The 22,978-nt window shown below is 42.8% G+C and overlaps 1 protein-coding gene across 1 annotated transcript in view; it reads left to right on the top strand.

The window, feature by feature from the left end:
* scn8aa (sodium channel, voltage gated, type VIII, alpha subunit a) overlaps positions 1-22,978 on the top strand; it is a 153,501-nt gene that overhangs the window by 80,102 nt on the left and 50,421 nt on the right. The window contains exons 10-18 of the mRNA XM_061272695.1: positions 5,559-5,765; positions 5,842-6,123; positions 11,083-11,364; positions 12,646-12,781; positions 13,003-13,241; positions 17,789-17,962; positions 20,246-20,602; positions 20,898-21,371; positions 21,523-21,640. Of these exons, the coding sequence (XP_061128679.1) occupies positions 5,559-5,765; positions 5,842-6,123; positions 11,083-11,364; positions 12,646-12,781; positions 13,003-13,241; positions 17,789-17,962; positions 20,246-20,602; positions 20,898-21,371; positions 21,523-21,640 (2,269 nt within the window). The remainder of the gene's footprint in view (positions 1-5,558; positions 5,766-5,841; positions 6,124-11,082; positions 11,365-12,645; positions 12,782-13,002; positions 13,242-17,788; positions 17,963-20,245; positions 20,603-20,897; positions 21,372-21,522; positions 21,641-22,978) is intronic.

Genomic DNA, 22,978 nt, shown 5'->3' with positions numbered 1-22,978 from the left:
CGGCGACGTTGGGGTGGAGGCCGATGGCCGCCGCGAGTCTGATGGTGCTGAGACGAGCTTCGACGGGGGCCACAGGTCTAGCACCGCTGGGACAAGATCCGACGGCAGCCACGGGTCCGACGCCAGTGGGACAAGGTCCGGCGACGGCCGCGGGTCTGGCGCCGCTGGGATGAGGTCCGGCGATGCTTTGGTTCTGGCGATGCTGGGGTGGATCCCGTTGGCACACGTGGGTCCGGTGTCCTGGATACGGAAGCTGGTGGCGGAGGTTGGTCCAGGCGGTGGTCGCTGAAGTGGTCGGATTATTCTGTCAGGGAAGGAATGTAGCAGGGCGACCAAATGCAGTTTGGACCAGGGTTTATTGAGGGGAAAAAGGGAGTTGGAAGGGAGGATGAGGGCAACAAACCAACAGGAGAACCGGGAAACTAACATTAACTCTGGGGGCAGAGGAACAGACAGACTAATCCGCAGAAGCGAACTGAAACCAACCGAAACAGACAAAGACTTAACAGGACAGAAAGATGAGAACAATCCGACAGGGGTGTGCCACACAGACAGGACTTAAATACATGACAGGTGACAAGAGGCAAGTGACGGCGATTACATAGATTGTGAGACACAGACACAGGTGGGGAGGGGCGACTCAAACAGAAACCATGCCAACATATACACAATAATGGAATGACCGGGGGACGAGTCGTGACAGTAATATCCATAATCCTGTAACACAACTGATGATTTTTAGGGTTTTTACTAGTTATATTGATTTATTTAATTGTAGAATTTAAATTGTAGAATTTAGCTGCTCATAGTGAAGGTATTAGTCCCTCCCAATTCCCAATATTCATTCATTCATTCATTCATTCATTCATTCATTCATTCTCTTGCACTTATATGAAGCCAGGTCATGGGGCAGCAGCTTAAGCAGAGAAACCTAGACTTCCCTCTCCTTCGCCACTTCATCTCCTCCTGAGAGATCCTGAGGCTTTCCCAGACCAGACAGTAGACAGTCTCTCCACAGTGTTCTTGGTCATCCTCAGACCCCCTCCCAGTGGGACACACCCGGAACACAACAATTCAGGTGGCATTCTGACAAAATATCCGAGCCACCTCATCTGCCTCCTCTCAATGCGGAGGAGCAGCGGCTTGACTCTGAGCTTCTCCCATATGACCAAGCTTTTCACCTTATCTCTAAGGGATATTCACCCCACCCATTCACAATGTGCACCATCTCCATTATACAGTGGTGATGGTGTACTGAGATGCTGGATGGTTGATGAGAATTGAATTTTTTTAAGCTGTCTAAAAGTTATTCTGCGTGCCTTTGCCAAACTTCTCCCATGCCAGAGTTTTGCCTTGGTGACCGCCAAGGCTATTTCCTGCTTAGCTAGTATCAGCCCATCAGCTGTCTGCTAGCAGGTACCCATTAGCTGTCCCACAAGCCAAAAAAGGCTCCAGAAAACTCCTTCGGCTTGATGGAGTTCCTTAGCGCTGGTGTCCACCATAAGGTTTGAGGGTTGCCACCACGACCGGCACTGACCACCTTGTCGCCACAGCACCGGTCGGCCGTCTCAACAATGGAGGCACGGTCTACTCAGACTCAATGCAGACATTGAGTCTGAATGGACCATGTTCCATGCCTGCCATGTTCCTGAGTAGACTATGTTCCATGCCATATCCCATGTGACGTGGGTGAAGTTCTGGTGCAAGTTGCAGTTGAAACTTTTTCTGACAGGAGCTTCTGCCAGATGTTCCTAGTAAAGTCTCACAATATGATTGGGTCTGCAAGGTTGGACTGGCATTTCCCCCAGCTTTGGGTGGTGGTGATCAGTGGACAGCTCCATCCTTCCCTTCACTTGAATGTCCTAATCATGTGGCCGCAAATTCAATGGCACAACCACAAAGTTGATCATTGAACTGGTGCCTTTGCTATCCTGGTGCCATTTGCATATACCGTATTTTTCGGACTAAAAGTCACTCCGGAATATACTACGTCGCATCAGCCATAAAATGTAGTCTGTCACCAGGATGACATAAAGGACGAGAAATTTGATCGATGGATTTAATGATTTGGAGTGACACAAATGGTTTGATAATATTGTTGTTTATGTGATAGTTATTTAAAATATAGTTTATATATCGTTGTATGGGCCTGTGGAATAATTTGAACTGCGGCGCGGCACACGGCATTGTTGACAAAGGACGATCGATAAAAGACGAGAAATTTGATCGATGGATTTAATGATTTGGAGTGATACAAATGGTTTGATAACATTGTTGTTTATGTGATAGTTATTTAAAATATAGTTTATATATCGTTATATGGGCCTGTGGAATAATTTGAACTGGGGCGCGGCACACGGCATTGTTAACAAAGGACGATCGATGGATTTAATGAATTGGAGTGACACAGATGGTTTTATAAACGTGTTATTTATGTAATAGGTTAACTGAATGTTACGTCAGGCCCGTTCTCAGGTCCTCGTTTGTGTTTGTCACGTTAGCATACCATATCGTTTAGCCTGTTGTTGCTCGTTCATGTCTGTTCTTGGTGTTGGATTTTGTCGAATAAATTGCCCCCCAAAATGCGACTTATACTCCGGAGCGACTTATATATGGTTTTTTTTCCGCATTTTTGGGCATTTTATGGCTGGTGCGATTTATACTCCAGAGCGACTTATAGTCAGAAAATTACGGTATAACATAAATAACTCCTTTATCAAACCATCTGTGTCACTCGAAATCATTAAAGCATTCGATCGCGTTTGTCCTCCTATATGTAAACAAGTCCGACGTCAGCGGCACGTTGCAGTTCAAATTTTACTATAGGCCTATATAACAATATATAAACTATGAATGAAATAACAATAAGATAAACAACAATTTTATCAAACCATCCGTGTCACTCCAAATCTTTAAATCCAACGGAATCTTCGTCTTATGTCACTTAAAAAAAAATAAAACACACACGCACACACACACACGGCCGTTGACGCCGGAAAGACTACGTGCGCCGCTGACGTCAGACTAGATATATCAAATAAATGGAATATAAAGAACAATTTTAACAAACCATCTGTGACACTCTAAATCAGTGGTCCCCAACCTTTTTTGCGTCACGGACCGGTTACATGTCAGAAATATTTTCGCGGACCGGCATTTATATAAATAAAATAAAAAAATCCGTGTATAATGCGCCCCCATGTATAATACGCACCCTAAAAATGGCATGCTGATGCTGGAAAAAAGCCTGTACCCATGTATAATACGCACCCAATTCCTATGAATTGTTTTAAATTTTTTTTTTTTTTTTTTTCGTTTTAAGTCCCAAAGATCGTCACACACGCAGGGAGGCAATGGGTCCCATTTTTAAAGTCTTTGGTATGGTCTTAACTAGGCTGGATGTCATTTTTTTTGTTGGCGTTGATTTCTCCGACTGCCCCTAAACGCACCACCGCGCTCCGTGCGCACACGGCGGCTCTGTATGGGAGAGACGTTGAAGAGGAATAAAAACACCCTTGGAAACCAAAACTTGCCCCTCGTCGTGACTCGGAGCCGCAACAAATGTTTCGGATTTGTGTAGGGTACATTGTGACAGACAGCAAACGAGCAGGTGATCGAGCAAGCGTCTGATACGAGAGCATTGCGGTTTTATGGCGCGTGTTTGAAGTGAACAGCAGAGACGAAAGGAACAAGGCAAAGTCTTGTGAAATAAAATATTACCTGTAATACGCATTTTGTTATTTGCTGATTGAAACTGCTAATTAAACTGTAAATTGAAACTAATAGGAAGAAAACAACTCTCGCTCTTTACATAGCTGACGTGTCTTGCACATCCGTTCTGCGCATCGGATCCATAGTGCGCATGCGCAGTCATACTGCCTCCGTATGACGTCCGGTCCGCGATGGAGATTAAAAACCAAACAATATTTTACAATAACACACCATCAAGGATTGCACCATCGCATCAAACGATGTGTCGTCAATTATGAATTTTACTGACTAAGTGTGTTGGGCAGGATGGCTGAATGCGATGCGCGATTGACAACAAACAAGAAGAAAGGTGATTTCAAGTTTTATTTCGAGGGAGATTTGTCATGTCCCGTAATCGGAAACAATGACACCCGAAGTGGTTAAGGTTTGTCTGTTAATGCAGGATGCTTGGTCTCCATGTGCCGAAGCAGTTTTAAAGGCTTCATTGCCTTGTTAGCTAGCCTGTTGCCACATACTATGCCGAGTGCGCTTGGCTCCTCAGAGTCACCTGTGGCGATAAATCCATATTTTAAGTATGACTCCAGAAAAGTTCTTTTAAATGCAGCTTTCCTTTTCTTAGAAGTGGTAGCCTCTTCTTCTTCAGTCTCCTTATTGGGCTATTTTCCCTTTCCGAAGAAGCTTTCCAAACTCCTCTGTTTCTTGAAAAACATATCACGTGACCGGGACGAGCATCTTGACCAGAATTAATTGATCGTCAATAAAAAAAAAAAATTAAATTTTTTTTTTTTTTCCTGTGCGGCTTGGCGGCCCGGTACCAAGTGACCCACGGACCGATGCCGGTCCATGCACCGTGGGTTGGGGACCCCTGCTGTAGAGGTTTCCTCCGGCCACTAGAGGCGTTTTGATATCTTGACATCTTGTTGCGTCACCCTTTTCAGTATTTTTTTTCTGGTCATGTCTTCTCCGGAGATTACGTATAGCACGTATCGCATTGCCAACTTTACCCCTGTAAGTGTTCCATTTTTATTTATTGTTCCCTGCACATTCAATTTATGTTAGTCACTGAGACTTATACATGTTTGCAGAGCTCCTTCATCTCTATTAATAAATGTTATGTAAAACAAGATTCTCCCCTAATTTTAGCTGGTGCTACGTATAATCAGGTGCGGCAGATAGTCGAGAAGCAATCACAATTTCCCCATTGGAAATCATTGTACAGGCTATTGTCCAAAAACAGCTATCAATTGGCACCAAAATTGACATGGACTTCTCTATTTATGACACCTTCAACATATCACAGGGATTAGTCATTTCGTGGCTGATTCAAGAGCAAGAATTGAGCAGTCTCTCTGTAGCTAAAGTGCCCTGTTATGTCTACATATTTCCTTTCACCAGTCCCCAACATACGCAAACACGACGTGTTCCGAGAAGCTTTATATGTAAGCTGAATTGTTCATCGTTGTTACATATTCAGCTGAAATTGGTAAGGGTTCATTTGACTTACATTTACCCTATAGTCCACGTATGGGGTACCACCTCCGCCTCCTATCCGAAAAGGAAGTACACTCAAGATGAAGGGTCACCCCCCTCACTGGAAATCTGTTGCTGGCATTCTTTCCAACAAGCCGACCTTCTGTGTTGTGACACGTTCCAGGGCCAGCCTCCTGGCTGAGCCACGAGCCGGCTGACACTTTTGTGTTTGTAAAGTTCCATTTTTAGAAACTAGGTTTATTTTCTGTTATAGTACAGGCCCTTTAAAGACAACAAACCTTTAACTGTAACACTAAAGCTACAGTATTTGTTTCCCTACTAACAAAGCTCATCATTTAAATGTATCCTTCCAACAGACATTGAGGGCGGCAGGAAAGACCTACATGATCTTCTTTGTGTTGGTGATCTTTGTGGGTTCTTTCTACTTGGTCAACCTGATCCTGGCTGTGGTGGCCATGGCCTATGAAGAGCAGAACCAAGCCACCATGGAGGAGGCCCAGCAGAAGGAGGAGGAGTTTAAGGCCATGCTGGAGCAGCTGAAAAAACAACAGGAAGAAGCTCAAGTCAGTGGTTTTTGAAAGCATGTTATCCTGCTGTTACTGTTACATATATGCTATTAATGCTTATGTTTATCATTAGACTGCTGCCATCGCAACCTCAGCCGGAACAGTATCAGAGGATGCAGTCGAGGATGCCGTAGGAGGGCGGCTGTCATGCAGCTCTTCTGAGATGTCCAAGCTTAGCTCCAAGAGTGCCAAAGAGCGGCGCAACCGTAAAAAGAAGTGGCGACAAAAAGAGCAAGAGAAGGAGAAAGGCGATAGTGAAAAGTTTGTCAAGTCCGAGTCGGATGACGGCAGCAAGAGGAGCCGCTTCCGGTTTCCTGATAACCGCCTGGGGCGAAAATCTTCTATTATGAACCAGGTAAGGAGCAAATCTCTTACTTTACAGTGCTGCCTCTACGTTCAAGTTCTGTCGAACCCCACGATCGTATGGGCCCCGTCACTGACAAAGGGCTATTATAGACCAATCAGCAACACGACTACGTTGGGTGTCAGGGAGCACCTTACTCGCAAGTTTTTCGAAGATACACACAAAACAATTTAGTATGAAGTAAGATAAAAGCATTTCAAGAATGAAAAGAACAAAGCATTTTTGCCAAGTGCTTTACAGTATGTTACATAAGTAATGCTGCTAGTTTGTCCCAGTATCACACCAACCATCACAATTTTGACTGCACATTATTAGTTAACATTAAACAGCAGACCAGCAGCTGAGACAAAAACTGGATGCACGGATATCTCTTAGAATTTGTTTACGTAGAAAAGTTGTGTTCCCTTATTAACCATGACAATGACCGTTTCTTTTATTTTATTCATTCTTTTATCCTCTTGTACCACCAATGTTGTTTCAGAATAAGTAAGTATTGAGAAAAGCCAAAGAGAAAGGTAGAAATCACTCGGAGAATTAAACTTTTGATGCTGGACAAAATTAGGTTCAGTGTGGTGGCCTCATAGTAAAATAAGATGAATCCCATGAAACAATTTCAATTTTCTGCCAGATAACAAAAAAGATGTTCAATAACGTGAACACCGTAAGACGTTTTCAATGATTCTTCCTAAACTTTGTGTTTGCAAGACCAAGACACCAGTGCCCTCCGCAAATTCAGGATGATTTCAAGTTGTCTACTGGACATGAATGACTCATGAGTGGATAGCTTGAATTTTCAAAAAAAAAAAAATAAATTCGTCATTGACCCTCGTGAGGAAAATCCGTTGGAAAAAAATAGATGGATGGATGTACTTGGTACTGAGCTTGGTATTGAGCAGCTACAGTGTAGACCAGCGGGCAGATGTATCGACGTGCCCACGTTCAGGCTCTGAATAATTCACAGTAATATCATGAATGTTTTAGGGGGAGCAATCCTGCAGCTTTGCAAAGGCAGTTGCATAGTGTGGTCTTCTGAGAACCACAAAATGGGACTTATGTAATGTGGTGTGCTTGCCTGCCATTGCTGTTCAATTTACATTTAGGCAGACCAAAACATTTCATTTGAGCCTGTTGCGATTTTATTCACAGGCTGGATTGATATTGGCAGCAGCACAGATTAGTGTTGTCTTGACTCATGTAACATCCCAATTTGTCCCACCTGGTTTTCAGAATGACCTTTGCAGTAATACTAGCTACCGCTGACCTATCAACCCCCACATAATCCCCAATGTTTTTGTGAACAGTGTTATTAGCCATTTTTAATTGTTACTTTTAATTTTACAAACACAAAGACATTAAATATCACTTCAGAACAATGGAATGAAAAACCTGAAAAATGCGACAGTGTGTGTACGCGTGTGTGTGTGTGTGTGTATATATATATATACATATATACTTTTTTGCCTCAGTGTATGTATGTATGTGTGTATATAATACATATATATATATAGATATATATACACACATACATACAGTGAGGCAAAAAAGGATTTAGTCAACCACCAATTGTTCAACCACCAATTGTTCTCCCACTTGAAAGATGACAGATGCCTGTAATTTTCATCGTAGGTACACTATAAGAGACAAAATGAAAAAAACAACAACAAAATCACATTGTCTGATTTCTAAAGAATTTATTTGCAAATTATGGTGGAAAATAAGTATTTGGTCAGTAATGGCCCCGATCTGGGGCCCCATGCAAGATCTCTCCCCGTGGGGTCAAAATGATCACAAGAACAAAAATCCCAGAACCGCATGGGACCTAGTGAATTACCTGTAGAGAGCTGGGACCAAAGTAACAAAGACTACCATCAGCAACACTCTACGTCGCCAGACAAATCCTGGAGTGCCAGACGTGTCCCCCCGTCTGAAATTTGCTAGAGAGCATTTGGATGATCCAGAAGAAGATTGGGAGAATGTCAAACTTCAGACGGGCCTGGACATATAGTTATAAATAAATATAAATATTTGTATTGCAGGGCACAGAGTCAGACAACCATTCACACCTATGGGCAATTTAGAGTGCTCAATCAGCCTACCATGCATGTTTTTGGGATGTGGGAGGAAGCCAGAATGCCTGGAGAAATCCCACTCAGGCGCGGGGAGAACATGCAAACTCCACACAGGGAGGGCTGGAGGTGGAATCGAACCCGTACTTGGATGAGAGAATACCATATGGAATACCATATGCTTATCTAGTAGGGGTGTAACGATTCATCGATACACATCGATTAATCGATATAATGGTCTACGATTTATTGGCATCGATGTTAAACGTAAACATCGATTTATATCGCCGTGTTTGACCTCGGACATTAGACGTGCCTTTATTTTGAAATCCAGTTCATTGTTGCTTGCTTCCTCTTTCCGGGAGCAGTACGCGCCGCGGCGTTGTTGTGTTGTGAGCAGAGCAGGCACGTGAAAGGGGAATCGACAACTAGTACGCGGCTCCTGGGCTGGTGCTATGGCTAGTGTCCAAAAAGACGAGGAAATTTGCTCCCCTTTAGGCTTCAAGTCATTCGTTTGGAAGCACTTTGGATTCCAAAGAAAAGATGGCTTCAACAGACAAGACACGTGCAGTTCGTAAATCCTGCCATGCGGTGATCAAATCAGAGGCGTAGCCAAGCCGGGTACGGACTCCCTGCGCCCCGGTTGAAAAAAATCGAGCTTTTTCGATTCTTCATTTTCATGCCGTTTTTTTCTTTCGGTCTTGCGCGAATGTGCTTGCGCTATTCTATGTGCGCGATGTTATCCATTCACCGTTTGCCTCCCTGACCCGGATGTTGTTTTAGCGATCAGCGAACGGTGTGGGTGATGTTAGATTTTTTTTCCTGTGGGCGTGCGCCCCTACTGGAAAAATTCCTGGCTACGCCTCTGGATCAAATATTCAGGGAGCACAAATCTCGCCGCACATTTAAAGAAAAAACACGACATCAAAGTTCAGTGTTAAAATAAGCATTTTGTATACTACAATACTTTTGTAATTTCCTAAATAAAGAGTTTGCAGTACCTTGTTGATTTTGCGTATGAATTGTTATAAATCAGGATATTGTTCTACCGTTTTTTTCCGTGTATAGTGCGCCCCCATGTATAGTACGCACCCCTAAAAATGGCATGCTGATGCTGGAAAAAAGCTTGTACCCATGTATAATACGCACCCAATTTTTATGAATTTTTTTAAAAAAAAAAAATTTTTTTTTTTTTTTTTTTTAAGTCCCAATGACAGTCACACACGCAGGGAGGCAATGGGTCCCATTTTTATAGTCTTTGGTATGGTCTTAACTAGGCTGGATGTAATTTTTTTTGTTGGCGTTGATTTCTCCGACTGCCCGTAAACGCACCACCGCGCTCCGTGCGCATGGAGCGTGTTTGAAGTGAACAGCAGAGAAGAAAGGAACAAGGCAAAGTGTTGTGAAATAAAATATTACCTGTAATACGGATTTAGGTAGAGAACTGAACTCTCGCTCTTTATATAGCTGACGTGTCTTGCTCATCCGTTCTGCGCATCTGTAATGGCGGCCAACGTATGATATCCGGTTTGCGTGTGTGCGAGAGCGAGAGAGAGAGAGCGCGCGACAGAACGCTCAACCGTAGCGCGCCGCCGACCGCCCAACTGCACCGGGCTGGTCGATTATTGTGACAGAGCCGTCGCTGAAATTTAGAAGATATTTTTAAAGTCCTGATGTACTTTCTAAAATTTAAGTGGACCTCAGTGCGCACTGCGCAGGGAGCTTAATTTGGTGCAGCGCGCCGGGCGCTCACTGTCGCATTGCTTAAAGAGCGCCTTTGTGTTTTAGGATGAACAGCAGAGACCAAAGGAAGAAGGCAAAGTGTTGTGAAATAAAATATTACCTGTAATACGCATTTTGTTATTTGCTGATTGAAACTGCTAATTAAACTGTGAATTGAAACTAATAGGAAGAAAACAACTCTCGCTCTTTATATAGCTGACGTGTCTTGCGCATCCGTTCTGTGCATTTTATTTCATAACACTTTGCCTTTCTTCTCTGCTGTTCACTTCAAACACGCTCCATGCGACCGCAATGCTCTCGTATCAGACGCTTGCTCGATCACCTGCTCGTTTGCTGTCCCGTGCGCGCACGAAGCGCGGTGGTGCGTTTATGGGCAGTCGGAGAAATCAACGCCAACAAAAAAAATTACATCCAGCCTAGTTAAGACCATACCAAAGACTATAAAAATGGGACCCATTGCCTCCCTGCGTGTGTGACGATCATTGGGACTTAAAAAAAAAAAAAAAAAAAAAAAAAATTAAAAAAAAATTTTTTTTTTTTTTTTTTCTTTTGTACCCATGTATAATGCGCACCCCGGATTTTAGGACAATAAATTAGTAAAATTTTGCGCACTATACACGGAAAAAAACGGTATATTTTTTATTAAAAAAAAAAAAATTGATCGTAGAGCACTATATCGCGATATATTGTGAATGAATCGCAGCAGGCTTTAAGATATCGGCAAATATCGTATCGTAGTTCTTTGTATTGATATGATATCGTATCGTGATAAAACCCGCGATTTACACCCCTATTATCTAGCCTCTGGTGGGGCAAGCTCGCCCAACTCATTGCTGGTCCCAAACCCGGATAAACAGGGAGGGTCGGAATCCAAAACCTCATCCACAAAGATGTCCCTGGGTATAAAAGTAACTTGGAAGATGAAGAAATACCCAAATCTTATATACTATTTATGTCTATTTACTTGTAGTGTATTTTCAAAATTATATCCAATATCACTGTTTTTCTGACATGTTCACATCCAAATGTATGTAAATAACTACACATAGGTGTCAAGAGTGGGCAGTGGGTTTTTTTTTTGTCCCAGTACAGCCTTGCCCACATCTCTAACATTGCCTGTGTTTTTTCTGCTCACTTCTAGTCTCTCCTGAGCATACCAGGCTCACCTTTCCTGTCCCGCCACAATAGCAAAAGCAGCATCTTCAGTTTCAAGGGGCGTGGAAAGGACGTGGGTTCAGAGAACGAATTTGCGGATGACGAACACAGCACGGTGGAGGAGTGCGAGGAGCGCCGGGGCTCCCTGTTCAGCCCATACCGCCGCACCAGTTACAGTGGCTACCACGGGAAGCGGAACAGCACGGTGGATTGCAACGGCGTGGTGTCCCTCATCGGCCCTGGGCCTGGTGGACGACTTCTGCCTGAGGTGAAAATAGATAAGGCAGCTACTGACTACAGTGTAAGGAAGTCATTGAGTAGACCTACCTAGGCATGGAACCCCCCCCCCCCTCTTGTCCGCTCTTCTCTTTCTTTATCTTCTGATCTGTCATCTTTGCAAAGCCGTATGTATCTCTTGGCACCAGCCCGCCTAGCCTGCCCCCCTTTCTCCTCCCCCCAACGCCTGCAGTGTATGCTGCCCTCCATAGTAAAGCAAAGGATGGAGTCATTAACAAACGTACTTAAAGCAGCCACACATTTGATAGGTTAGTGAAACTACGTAGGACTGTCACTGACTTTCGTAATTCTGAATGTCAGTGTGTGTGGTGCAAAATGAATGCTTCTCAAATGACACCCAGCTTATATGTTTATACTACACCATTCCCACCACTAAAGTGACATGTAATGATGAGTTAACGTACTTCATCACAGTGTATTGCTGTGTTTCTCCTTCAGGCATCCAGGGCCTCTGCAAGCCTCTGCAAGTAGGTGGAAGAGAGTCAGGGGAGAGACATTTTTATCTGCTTCCCTAATGTATACGTAGCTTCCATCTCAAAGCAGATAAAAACATTTTATCTGCTTCTCTAATGCATAGATCACATCTCAAAGGAACATAAAAAGCAAAAGAGAGCTGCTATCCTTGTACGACTGTCTTGACCTATTTCTGTTTTCAAAATACCTGATTAACATGACTGAATTGAATTTCTACAGTGTGGCAGTAGTTAGCATGGTAGAGCCACACCAAAAAATAAAAAAGCATGACAAATGGATCTGTCAATTCCCTTCCTTCTCTTTGACTTGGAGCATGCTTGGCATGACCACTGGATTGATATGAACGACTCGCTTATTATCATTATTATTTTATCTTTTTCCAATTTTTGCATTTATAAAAGTAAACAGCAACACCGTGCCATCAGTTTGCAAGCAAAACCCAAGATTTTGCAATGACATGAAAGGCCCCAACGTGCATTCCTGGAAAGCAGTTGACAGCTGAGTCTTAATTTGGACAAGCTCTCAAAATTTGCCATTAGGTGTAATAGTTAATCTTACCTCAGCATAAATTTACTAAATGCACAAAGGTCCATTAACCAGCAGAGGTCTATAAAATGAATAATATGAAGGATGTTATCGATACTTTCCCACCAACAGTCACGATGACTTTTTATGGTCAATGGTGTTGTCCGCTTCCCTCCGCCAGCCACCGGTGGCGATGTGGGATGGTGTTCATGTCCACTCCATGGGTGCTTGATTCTTCCTATCCTCCTGACAGCCCACTACTGAGGTTGAGGTGAAGAAGAAGCTGTCTGGCTCCCTGATGGTGTCTGTGGACCAGCTCAATACCTCCTTTGGGCGGAAAGAGCGGGCCAACAGTGTCATGAGCGTCATTACCAACACACTAGTGGAGGGTACTGGCCTCTTTAACCCAGCTTTTTAACCTGCATTTTCATTATTCTTTAACTAGGGCTGCTCTTATTGTTTGGTTAGTTTGACATGTGTTTCTTGCTTATCCGCTTTGCATAGCCAGTGATACAGATACATACAATCGTTCTGTCTCTCAAGTCCTTTCCATGTTTGATTGCTTCACACGCACACGTATGTTTGGTTGTGACATCTGATCTGTCTTCAGAACTGGAAGAGTCCCAGCGCAAGTGTCCACCCTGCTGGTATAAATTTTCAAACACATTCCTGATATGGGAATGCTCCCCCACGTGGCTGAAGATTAAGGAGATTGTCAATCTGATAGTCATGGATCCCTTTGTGGACTTGGCCATCACCATCTGCATCGTCCTCAACACGCTCTTCATGGCCATGGAGCACTACCCTATGACACCCGACTTCGAGGCCATGCTCTCTGTGGGGAATTTGGTGAGTGAGTGAAAATGCAATTCCTTCTCTTGGGGTTGAAACCAGCCTTTTATTGAGCCTTTCTTGTATTTTGTAGTATTTTATAAACAGGCATGTCAACTCACATGACTTCCCTCCTTTGGGTGGGAGAAGACACACCCCTGTCGACATTACAAAAAATCTAAATGCAATGAAATTAAAGTCATTACAAATACACCTGAATCTCGACTTTGGGGTCCAGAATTTGGGAATCGCGTAAATCCCGAAAGTATGTTGTACAGAAAGTCTTCTTTTTTTCAGAATGGCATGTTTTTAGGCAGGCAAAGGGGTCCTTTATTACGTTAATTTAGGTCAGGCATGTTCTTGGGCAACATAAGGGTTCGTTTGCCGTCCGTGACCCACACACATCAAAGTCTGTTGACATTTTATTAAAAGAGAAGCAATACGCAGATGACAATGTCAGGCGAATTGAGTAAGTCATTTTGATGTGAATTGAATGGAAGAGAGAATAAAGCAGCCACTTATTCTAATACTGTGTCCGGCCACGCTCTTTGACTTGTGAGTGGCTGTGTGGATGAGGTGCTTCTGCGAACTTCCCCCTTTCCGAATCAAAAACAATCCTAGCTATCCCTAACACTGTAATAAAGCAGTCATAAATATGAAACAACATTACTTCTTCTTATTAAAGGCCTTCAAATTGGTCACGGAAATTCATCAAATCGCCAGCGCTAAGGTTTACGTGCTAGTCATTTAGCTTCGTAGGGTCCTTATATCATCCATTTAAAATACCACTTAAAAACGTATTCGCAATAAAAAAAAATGGGGTCCATGACCAAAACGCATTCGACAGAAAGTCGTGTGAAATCAAAGCATGTAAAATTTAGGTTCAGATGTAATTGATGTTTCATTCATCCCTATCAGGGAATTAAATTGTCAGGGCCGCAATATTCGCACAAAAACAGTAAACACCAATTTCAAAATATAGTAGCAACCAACACAGTACAAATAAAAAGATAGCACCGCATTAGGATGGTGCATGGAAGGTCACCCCACTAGTCTCTAGGCCTAGGGGGTTCTTCTATTGTTCAGCAAACCATACCCCCTAATATGGGCTGTTCAGTTCCTGTGAGACTGGTGTCAGAGTTTGGTCCACATTGCATGAAGTAAGTCAAATTTATTTAGCCAGTGAGGGTTAGATTTTGCAAAGGCTGCCATTTGTCACTGATTCTATCCATAGCCTCTATGGGCATATTTTATAGACACCGCCAAGGCGTTGAGGGACTCAACTTTGGTGATCTCAGTATTCATCTCTGCTTTATGCACATGCTGTGGTACTGTTGGCTTCATCAAGCTGTGAGGTCAAACTCACTGGAGTGTGAAAATGGCTGAGGTGAAAATCGACACCTCCAAATTCAAGAACCTGGTCCTCAGTCATAAAAGGGTTGAGCTCGGGCGTGAGATCCGAAGAAGTTCAAGTATCTTGAGGACTTGTTCATACGTAAGTGAAGGGGATTGAGGTAGTAATACGGATCTGTGAAGTTCTCTATTTAGTGGCCAATCTATGTTCCTACCCTCACCAATGGTCATGAGCTGTGGGTTGTAACCGAAAAACCAAGATCCCGGATACAAGCGACTGAAATTAGTTTACTCCGCATGGTGTCTGGCCTCTCCCTCTGAGATACTGTTAGAAGCTTGGTCGTACAGAAAGGGCTCGGAGTGCTTTATGATACTAGAGTGCCGGGGGGGGGGAAGAGTTTGAGAACCCCTGCTCTTAAGTCAAGCTGACCTTTTTAAGTGTTACATTTTCGCAATGGACTTTCTATTTGCGCTTTCCTATTGGATGGTGTAAACTACCGTATTTTTCGCACCAAAAGGCGCACTGGATTATAAGGCACACCCTCATTGAATTTTTCATTTTAGAAACACCGGATTAAAAGGCGCATAAAATAGAAGCTATACTGCAACAAACTGAGGTTGACTAGGGTTGCGGTATGCATCCACTAGCCAATAACCAATGAGCCCTCTGTAAACGAACGCGTTTCTCAAACTATCTCCTATAAAATGATCGGAACTGACTAAAGTTTGATCTAACACAGGGGTGTCCAAACTTTTTGCAAGGAGGGCCAGATTTAGTAACGTGAAGGGGCCCGGGGGCCAATATTTTTTTTCGCTTCGCCTCCGGGGGAGGGGTATGCTAATGGGACGTCAAACGCTGCGCGTTCGCTTCTTTTTTACTCGAAATTAAAATTTACTCGAAACATTAACGGAGCAGACTATTTTGAAATGAAATAGCCTCGTGCGTATAGCAGCTATCATTATAGCATTAGCCACCCGCAAACTCCCATGAGCCTCAGCAAAGTGTCGTGACAGCCTCCTGTAAACAATCACGTTTCTCAAACTCTCCCCCGTAAAAGTGATCAGAACCGACTAAAGACTGATTTAACACATGGTGCTGCTTATTTATGATTCTGTTGGATATTGATCCGTAAACGTACTCGAAAACATTAACGGAACGGCCTATTTTGAAATGAAATAGCCTCGCGGGTACAACAACTATTCAGTGACACCCCCTGACCACGGTTGCCGTAATGCTAGATCAGCGGTTCTTAACCTTTTTGACTTTGAGGTCCAATTTTTATAGTACACAGTGGCCCTGGGCCCATTAAATATTTACACTGTATAGGTTTAATTGGCTCAGTCATGGTTTGATTTGTAACCAAACCCACTTAGAGTTTAACAACCGATAAACCTTGTAAAAAAGAATGACATGATACAATGGGATCATCACAAAGATTTTTATTAGACACATATATGTAACCTGCGCACACATCAAACCTCTGAATAAGCTGATAATTCCTGGCACAAATCAAGGTGGGACAATATTTTTTTTTTCCAGGATCAAGTCACTCTTTTTAATTAAAAAATAATATTTAGATTTAACGTATGATAAAATAAAAAATAAGAAATAAATACATAATTGAAAAGATACGTATATATTTATACATATTAAAGAATAAATTTGTAAAAAGATGACAAAATAAATACATTCAAATAATTTAAATTAAAAAAAAACTACAAATAAATATTTGTAATAAAGTGCAAATAAAACTATAGCATTATAATCTGCAAAGTCACTTAACAATTGGCTCAGCAGGCATGCAGAACCAGAACCCGCAGGCAAAACCAACTCCTCCACTATGGCAAATGCCACACGTCTGACTATGAGGTAGCTGGCTTTCAGTGCACATTTGGAGCTGTAACACATTTGGAGTCAGTAACATAACTGACCTTTTCTGCATCTGCAGCCCATTTTCCTTTCTTTTGAAAAATTCCACCGGCTTTCCGAAGAGTGTCGGGTGTTTGGTCTGTAGATGGCGCTGTAGTTTTGAGGACCTTAGCGCCTCATTCGACAGTGTTCGCCCACACATCACACACTGGGCTCTCGGTGCTGTCTTAGTACCTCCGTTTACGAAGCCATATTTTCTAAAGTCAGGATTGTACCGATGAGTAAACTTTAGGGGTGTAAATCGCGGGTTTTGTCACAATACGATATCATATTGATACAAAGAACCGCGATACGATATTTGCCGATATCTTAAAGCCTGCTGTGATTCATTCACGATACATCACGATCTAGTGCTATACGATCGATTTTTTTTTTAAATAAAAAATATAGAACAAAATCCTGATTTATAACAATTCATACGCAAAATCAACAAGGTACTGCAAACTCTTTATTTATGAAATTACAAGAGTATTGTAGTATACAAAGTGCTTATTTTAACACTGAACTTTGATGTCGTCTTTTTTCTTTAAATGTGCGGCGAGATTTGTGGTCCCTGAATATTTGATCACCGCATGGCAGGATTTACAAACTGCACGTGTCTTGTCCGTTGAGCCATCTTTTCTTTGGAATCCAAAGTGCTTCCAAACGAATGACTTGAAGCCTAAAGGGGAGCAAATTTCCTCGCCTTTTTGGACACTAGCCATACCACCAGCCCAGGAGCCGTGTACTATATAGTTGTCGACTCCCCTTTCACGTGCCTGCTCTGCTCACAACAGAACACGCCGCGCACTGCTCCCGGAAAGAGGAAGCAAGCAACAATGAACTGGATTTCAAAATAAAGTCGCGTCTAATGTCCGAGGTCAAACACGGCGATATAAATCGATATTCACGTTTAGCATCGATGCCAATAAATCGTAGAGCATTATATCGATTAATCGATGTGTATCGATGAATCGTTACACCCCTAGTAAACTTATTCTTGAACAGTAAGTTGGCCATTTTAGTTTGAAGAAGCTGTTTTGGCTAAATCCCAGGTCTTGTACTCCATACTTGCCTACTTTGGGTTGTGAAAAATGGGGATATTTTTCTTTTCATCAGCGTATCAGCCCACGATTCCTTTGGAGTTATTTGTCAAATAACTTATTGTTATTATTTGTCGTTATTTGTCGTTTCTTGCTTTATATGATACATACTTGCCAAGTTTGGGTTGTGGAACATGGGTATTTTTACTCATCATAATTCTGATTATTTCTAAGATGTTTACTGCCTTCTCCTCTGCCAGGTGTTCACTGGGATCTTTGCTGGGGAAATGATGTTCAAACTAGTGGCTATGGATCCCTATTACTACTTTCAAGAAGCCTGGAATTGTTTTGACGGCTTCATCGTGACGCTGAGTTTAATAGAGCTGGCTCTAGCTGACGTCGAAGGGCTGTCAGTCCTGCGGTCATTCCGACTGGTAAATGGTCATTTTAGCAATATCACATTGATACAGTATCTCACTAAAGTGAGTACACCCCTCTCATTTCTGCAATCTTTTAATTATATCCTGTCATGAGACAACACTTAAGAAATGACAGTTCGAGACAATGTTAAATAGTCACTGTAGAGCTTGGATAGCAAAGTAAATGTATTGTTACTTCAAAGTAACTCAAAATACAACAATGAATACCGTTTTTTTTCCGTGTATAGTGCGCCCCCATGTATAGTACGCACCCCTAAAAATGGCATGCTGATGCTGGAAAAAAGCTTGTACCCATGTATAATACGCACCCAATTTTTATGAATTTTTTTAAAAAAAAAATTGAATTTTTTAAAAAAAAATTTTTAAGTCCCAATGATCGTCACACACGCAGGGAGGCAATGGGTCCCATTTTTATAGTCTTTGGTATGGTCTTAACTAGGCTGGATGTAATTTTTTTTGTTGGCGTTGATTTCTCCGACTGCCCGTAAACGCACCACCGCGCTCCGTGCGCATGGAGCGTGTTTGAAGTGAACAGCAGAGAAGAAAGGAACAAGGCAAAGTGTTGTGAAATAAAATATTACCTGTAATACGGATTTAGGTAGAGAACTGAACTCTCGCTCTTTATATAGCTGACGTGTCTTGCTCATCCGTTCTGCGCATCTGTAATGGCGGCCTCCGTATGATATCCGGTTTGCGTGTGTGCGAGAGCGAGAGAGAGCGAGAGAGAGAGCGTGCGAGAGAACGCTCAACCGTAGCGCGCCGCCGACCGCCCAACTGCACCGGGCTGGTCGATTATTGTGACAGAGCCGTCGCTGAAATTTAGAAGATATTTTTAAAGTCCTGATGTACTTTCTAAAATTTAAGTGGACCTCAGTGCGCACTGCGCAGGGAGCTTAATTTGGTGCGGTCGCGCAACCGCAGAGCGCCGGGCGCTCACTGTCGCATTGCTTAAAGAGCGCCTTTGTGTTTCAGGATGATTAGCAGAGACCAAAGGAACAAGGCAAAGTGTTGTGAAATAAAATATTACCTGTAATACGCATTTTGTTATTTGCTGATTGAAACTGCTAATTAAACTGTGAATTGAAACTAATAGGAAGAAAACAACTCTCGCTCTTTATATAGCTGACGTGTCTTGCGCATCCGTTCTGTGCATTTTATTTCACAACACTTTGCCTTTCTTCTCTGCTGTTCACTTCAAACACGCTCCATGCGACCGCAATGCTCTCGTATCAGACGCTTGCTCGATCACCTGCTCGTTTGCTGTCCCGTGCGCGCACGAAGCGCGGTGGTGCGTTTATGGGCAGTCGGAGAAATCAACGCCAACAAAAAAAATTACATCCAGCCTAGTTAAGACCATACGAAAGACTATAAAAATGGGACCCATTGCCTCCCTGCGTGTGTGACGATCATTGGGACTTAAAAAAAAAAAATAAAAATAAAAATTTAAAAAAAAAATTTTTTTTTTTTTTTTTTGTACCCATGTATAATGCGCACCCCAGATTTTAGGACGATAAATTAGTTAAATTTTGCGCACTATACACGGAAAAAAACGGTATGTAAAATGCTGGCAACAAAAGTTGCCAGCATTTTAGACCCCAACTGAAAATGTCAAAATTAGACCCAAATGTCAATATTTTATGTGGCCACCATTATTTTCCAGCACTGCTGTAACCCTTTTAGGCATGGAGTTCACCAGAGCTTCACCGGTCGCCGCTGGAATCCTCTTCCACTGTTCCATGATGACATCACGGAGCTGGTGGATATTGGAGACCTTCCGTTTCTCCACCTTCCGTTTGAGGATGCCCCACAGATGTTCAATAGGGTTTAGGTCTGGGGACATGCTTGGCCAGCGGCGACCTGTGAAGCTCTGGTGAACTCCATGCCTAAATGTGTTACAGTGGTGCTGGAAAATAATGGTGGCCACACAAAATATTGATATTTGGGTCCAATTTTGACATTTTCAGTTGGGGTGTACTCACTTTTGTTGCCAGCATTTTACACATTCATTGTTGTATTTTGAGTTACTTTGAAGTAACAATACATTTGCTACCCAAGCTCTACAGTGACTATTTAACATTGTCTCAAAGTGTCATTTCTTCAGTGTTGTCCCATGACAAGATATAATTCAAACATTGCAGAAATGAGAGGGGTGTACTCACTTTTGTGAGATACTGTACATCTTGTGAAGTATGCACGTGTTGCTATGCTATTTGTAAAGTTTACCGATTTTACATGACCTGACTAATAATGACCTTCCACACTCTGCCCTTTCTCCAGCTGAGAGTGTTTAAACTGGCCAAGTCATGGCCGACTCTCAACATGCTGATCAAGATCATTGGCAACTCTGTGGGCGCTTTAGGGAACTTGACTCTCGTGTTGGCCATCATTGTCTTCATCTTTGCCGTGGTGGGCATGCAGCTGTTTGGAAAGAGTTACAAAGATTGTGTGTGCAAGATCCATGCTGATTGTGAGCTGCCGCGCTGGCACATGAACGACTTCTTCCACTCCTTTCTGATTGTCTTCCGGGTGCTGTGCGGTGAGTGGATTGAGACCATGTGGGACTGCATGGAAGTGGCTGGCCAGGGCATGTGTCTCATCGTCTTCATGATGGTCATGGTCATTGGCAACTTGGTGGTGAGTAGGTTTTAGATAAATGATCCATATTGTGATTTATCACAGATTTTATTTAAGAAACTTACATTATGATAATAATAAGCTGTTTACAAAGTGCTTTTACTGACTAACTAGAACACAAAGCCCAGTCAAAAAAATGAAAACAACCTAACCGCATAACAGTAACAGTAATAAAAATCACAATAACAATCATGAATAAAATACCTGCTATCTATCTTTACAGGCTGACAAAAACTGTTGATTGCCCAAATTGCTATCACATTTGTGTACTTTCTTCCTTTTTCTTGTTGGAAAGGTATTGAACCTGTTTCTTGCTTTGCTGCTGAGCTCATTCAGTGCAGACAACTTGGCTGCCACAGATGACGACGGCGAGCTTAACAATTTACAAATTTCCGTCATTCGCATCAAAAAAGGCATTGCGTGGATCAAAGCCAAGGTGCGTCTGCTGGTGGCCAGCCTGCTGAGGAAACCACCCATGGAGGATGAGCAGAAACCTTTGGACGACATGTATGACAAGAAACTGAACTGTATTGCTAACCACACCGGGGTGGACATAAACCGAGATCTGGACTATGCAAAGAACGGCAATGGCACGACCAGTGGCATTGGCAGTAGTGTGGGCAAGTATATGATCGATGAAGACCACATGTCATTCATCCACAACCCCAACTTGACCGTGTGCGTACCCATTGCGGTTGGGGAGTCTGACTTTGAGAACCTTAATACAGAGGACTTCAGCAGTGAATCAGACATTGAGAACAGCAAAGAGGTGAATATGACTCAAGCTCCACTTCCAACAAGCACCACAGCCCATTACAGTTTGAATATGAGTGTGTTTTCAAACCATGCAGTGGTATCGCCATGATTGACAACAATGTATTCTGCGATGCTAGTTTGTTTAAACATCTGCGTCTTTGCAGCTGGATGACACCAGCTCGTCAGAGGGTAGCACCATTGACATCAAACCAGATGTGGAGGAGGTGGTTGTGGTGGAGACAGTGGAAGAATACATGGATCCCGAAGCATGTTGGACAGATGGTGAGGCCACTGCTCCCATGGTGCACATTATCTCCAGTCAACAGCACCGAGACTCCCTTGGGCTGAGTGACAATGATAGCTAGCTGGGTGAAGGACAGTTTCATTATAAAGACTCACTCAAGCATGCCCACTGTTTAACATCACTGTCTGACTCTCTCTATCCCTGTGACTGATCCCTAAATGCCCTCAAGATTCAAGTGCATATGCAGTATGCCTTTTGTGCTTACAAGACACTCAGTGGGAGGTGTTTTTAGCCAGAAATTTCAGTTAAGTCACAAAGAAGCCTGCTTTCAGGGTATTCACGGGGTTGTAAAGGGTGTTAAAAGGTAGTTATGAAATTAGCAAAAAACTAAGGCCATTAAAAAGTTGTAAATGCCATCCAATGAGGTATTACATTTTCTAACCGCTATCCACCTTTAAGACTTTTTCCCAATTGCATTAAGTGGTGGCCTATTTCCTAGAAATCACGTGGTTTCGTTTATCTTATAGATTATTTATAACTATCGTTCGAATAGGACCTGGTCGCATTATTGTGACAGAGCCGTCGCTGAAATTGAGAAAATATTTTTAAAGTCCTGATGTACCTTCCAAAATTTAAGTGGACCTCAGTGCGCAGGGAGCTTAATTTGGTCCAATCGCGCAACCGCAGCGCGCCGGGCGCTCACTGTCGCATTGCTTTAAGAGCGTCTTTGTGTTTTAGGATGGCTTTACTGCTCCCACTTGCTTTCTTTGGAGGCATGATTAGGGGGTAATACAGTCCTCAAAGTAACGAAAATACGGAGTCAGTCGGCATCCGGGCCACACGGTCGGGTTTTCTCCTTTCGGCTCATCTCGCGACCTCCGAATTTTGTTCGACAACCAAAGCAAAAAAATCTCGAATTTTTCGTTCGAATTCCGATTTGTTCGAGAACCGGGACGTTCAAAAACCGAGGTTTGACTGTATTCCCTAGGTATGGAAGCAAAACTAAATGTAAGTTTTCCGATATCTGATTGGAGAACGCTAAATTCAAAGACTCACAGCGACCAAACAACTCATACACCTCCAATGAGGGCATAGGAGAGCGCTTCCGCAATATGTTTAATGACTCAGAAACAGCAAAAAGCTTTGTGTGCGGCAAGGACGAGAATTGCTTGGCAATTAAGTTTGGTTTAGTGCCATACTTTGAGAAGTCAGTGAGTGTCAACAAACAGTTCAACTCGCTTCCAGTTTAACTGGCTTTCCGAATCGAGATCTGACCATTAGGGCAAAGCCAGTTCAATAATCTTGTGTTTCCTGACTGCAGATTCGTCACAAGCTACATAGAGATTGTTGTACTGCAAAACTGTTCAATTCCTCAA

The sequence above is a fragment of the Syngnathus typhle genome, linkage group LG2 (genome assembly GCF_033458585.1).
Source record: "Syngnathus typhle isolate RoL2023-S1 ecotype Sweden linkage group LG2, RoL_Styp_1.0, whole genome shotgun sequence".
Taxonomy (NCBI): Eukaryota; Metazoa; Chordata; class Actinopteri; order Syngnathiformes; family Syngnathidae; genus Syngnathus; species Syngnathus typhle.
The sequence above is the reverse complement of the archived record's forward strand: the minus strand, read 5'-3'. Positions and strand labels throughout refer to the sequence as shown.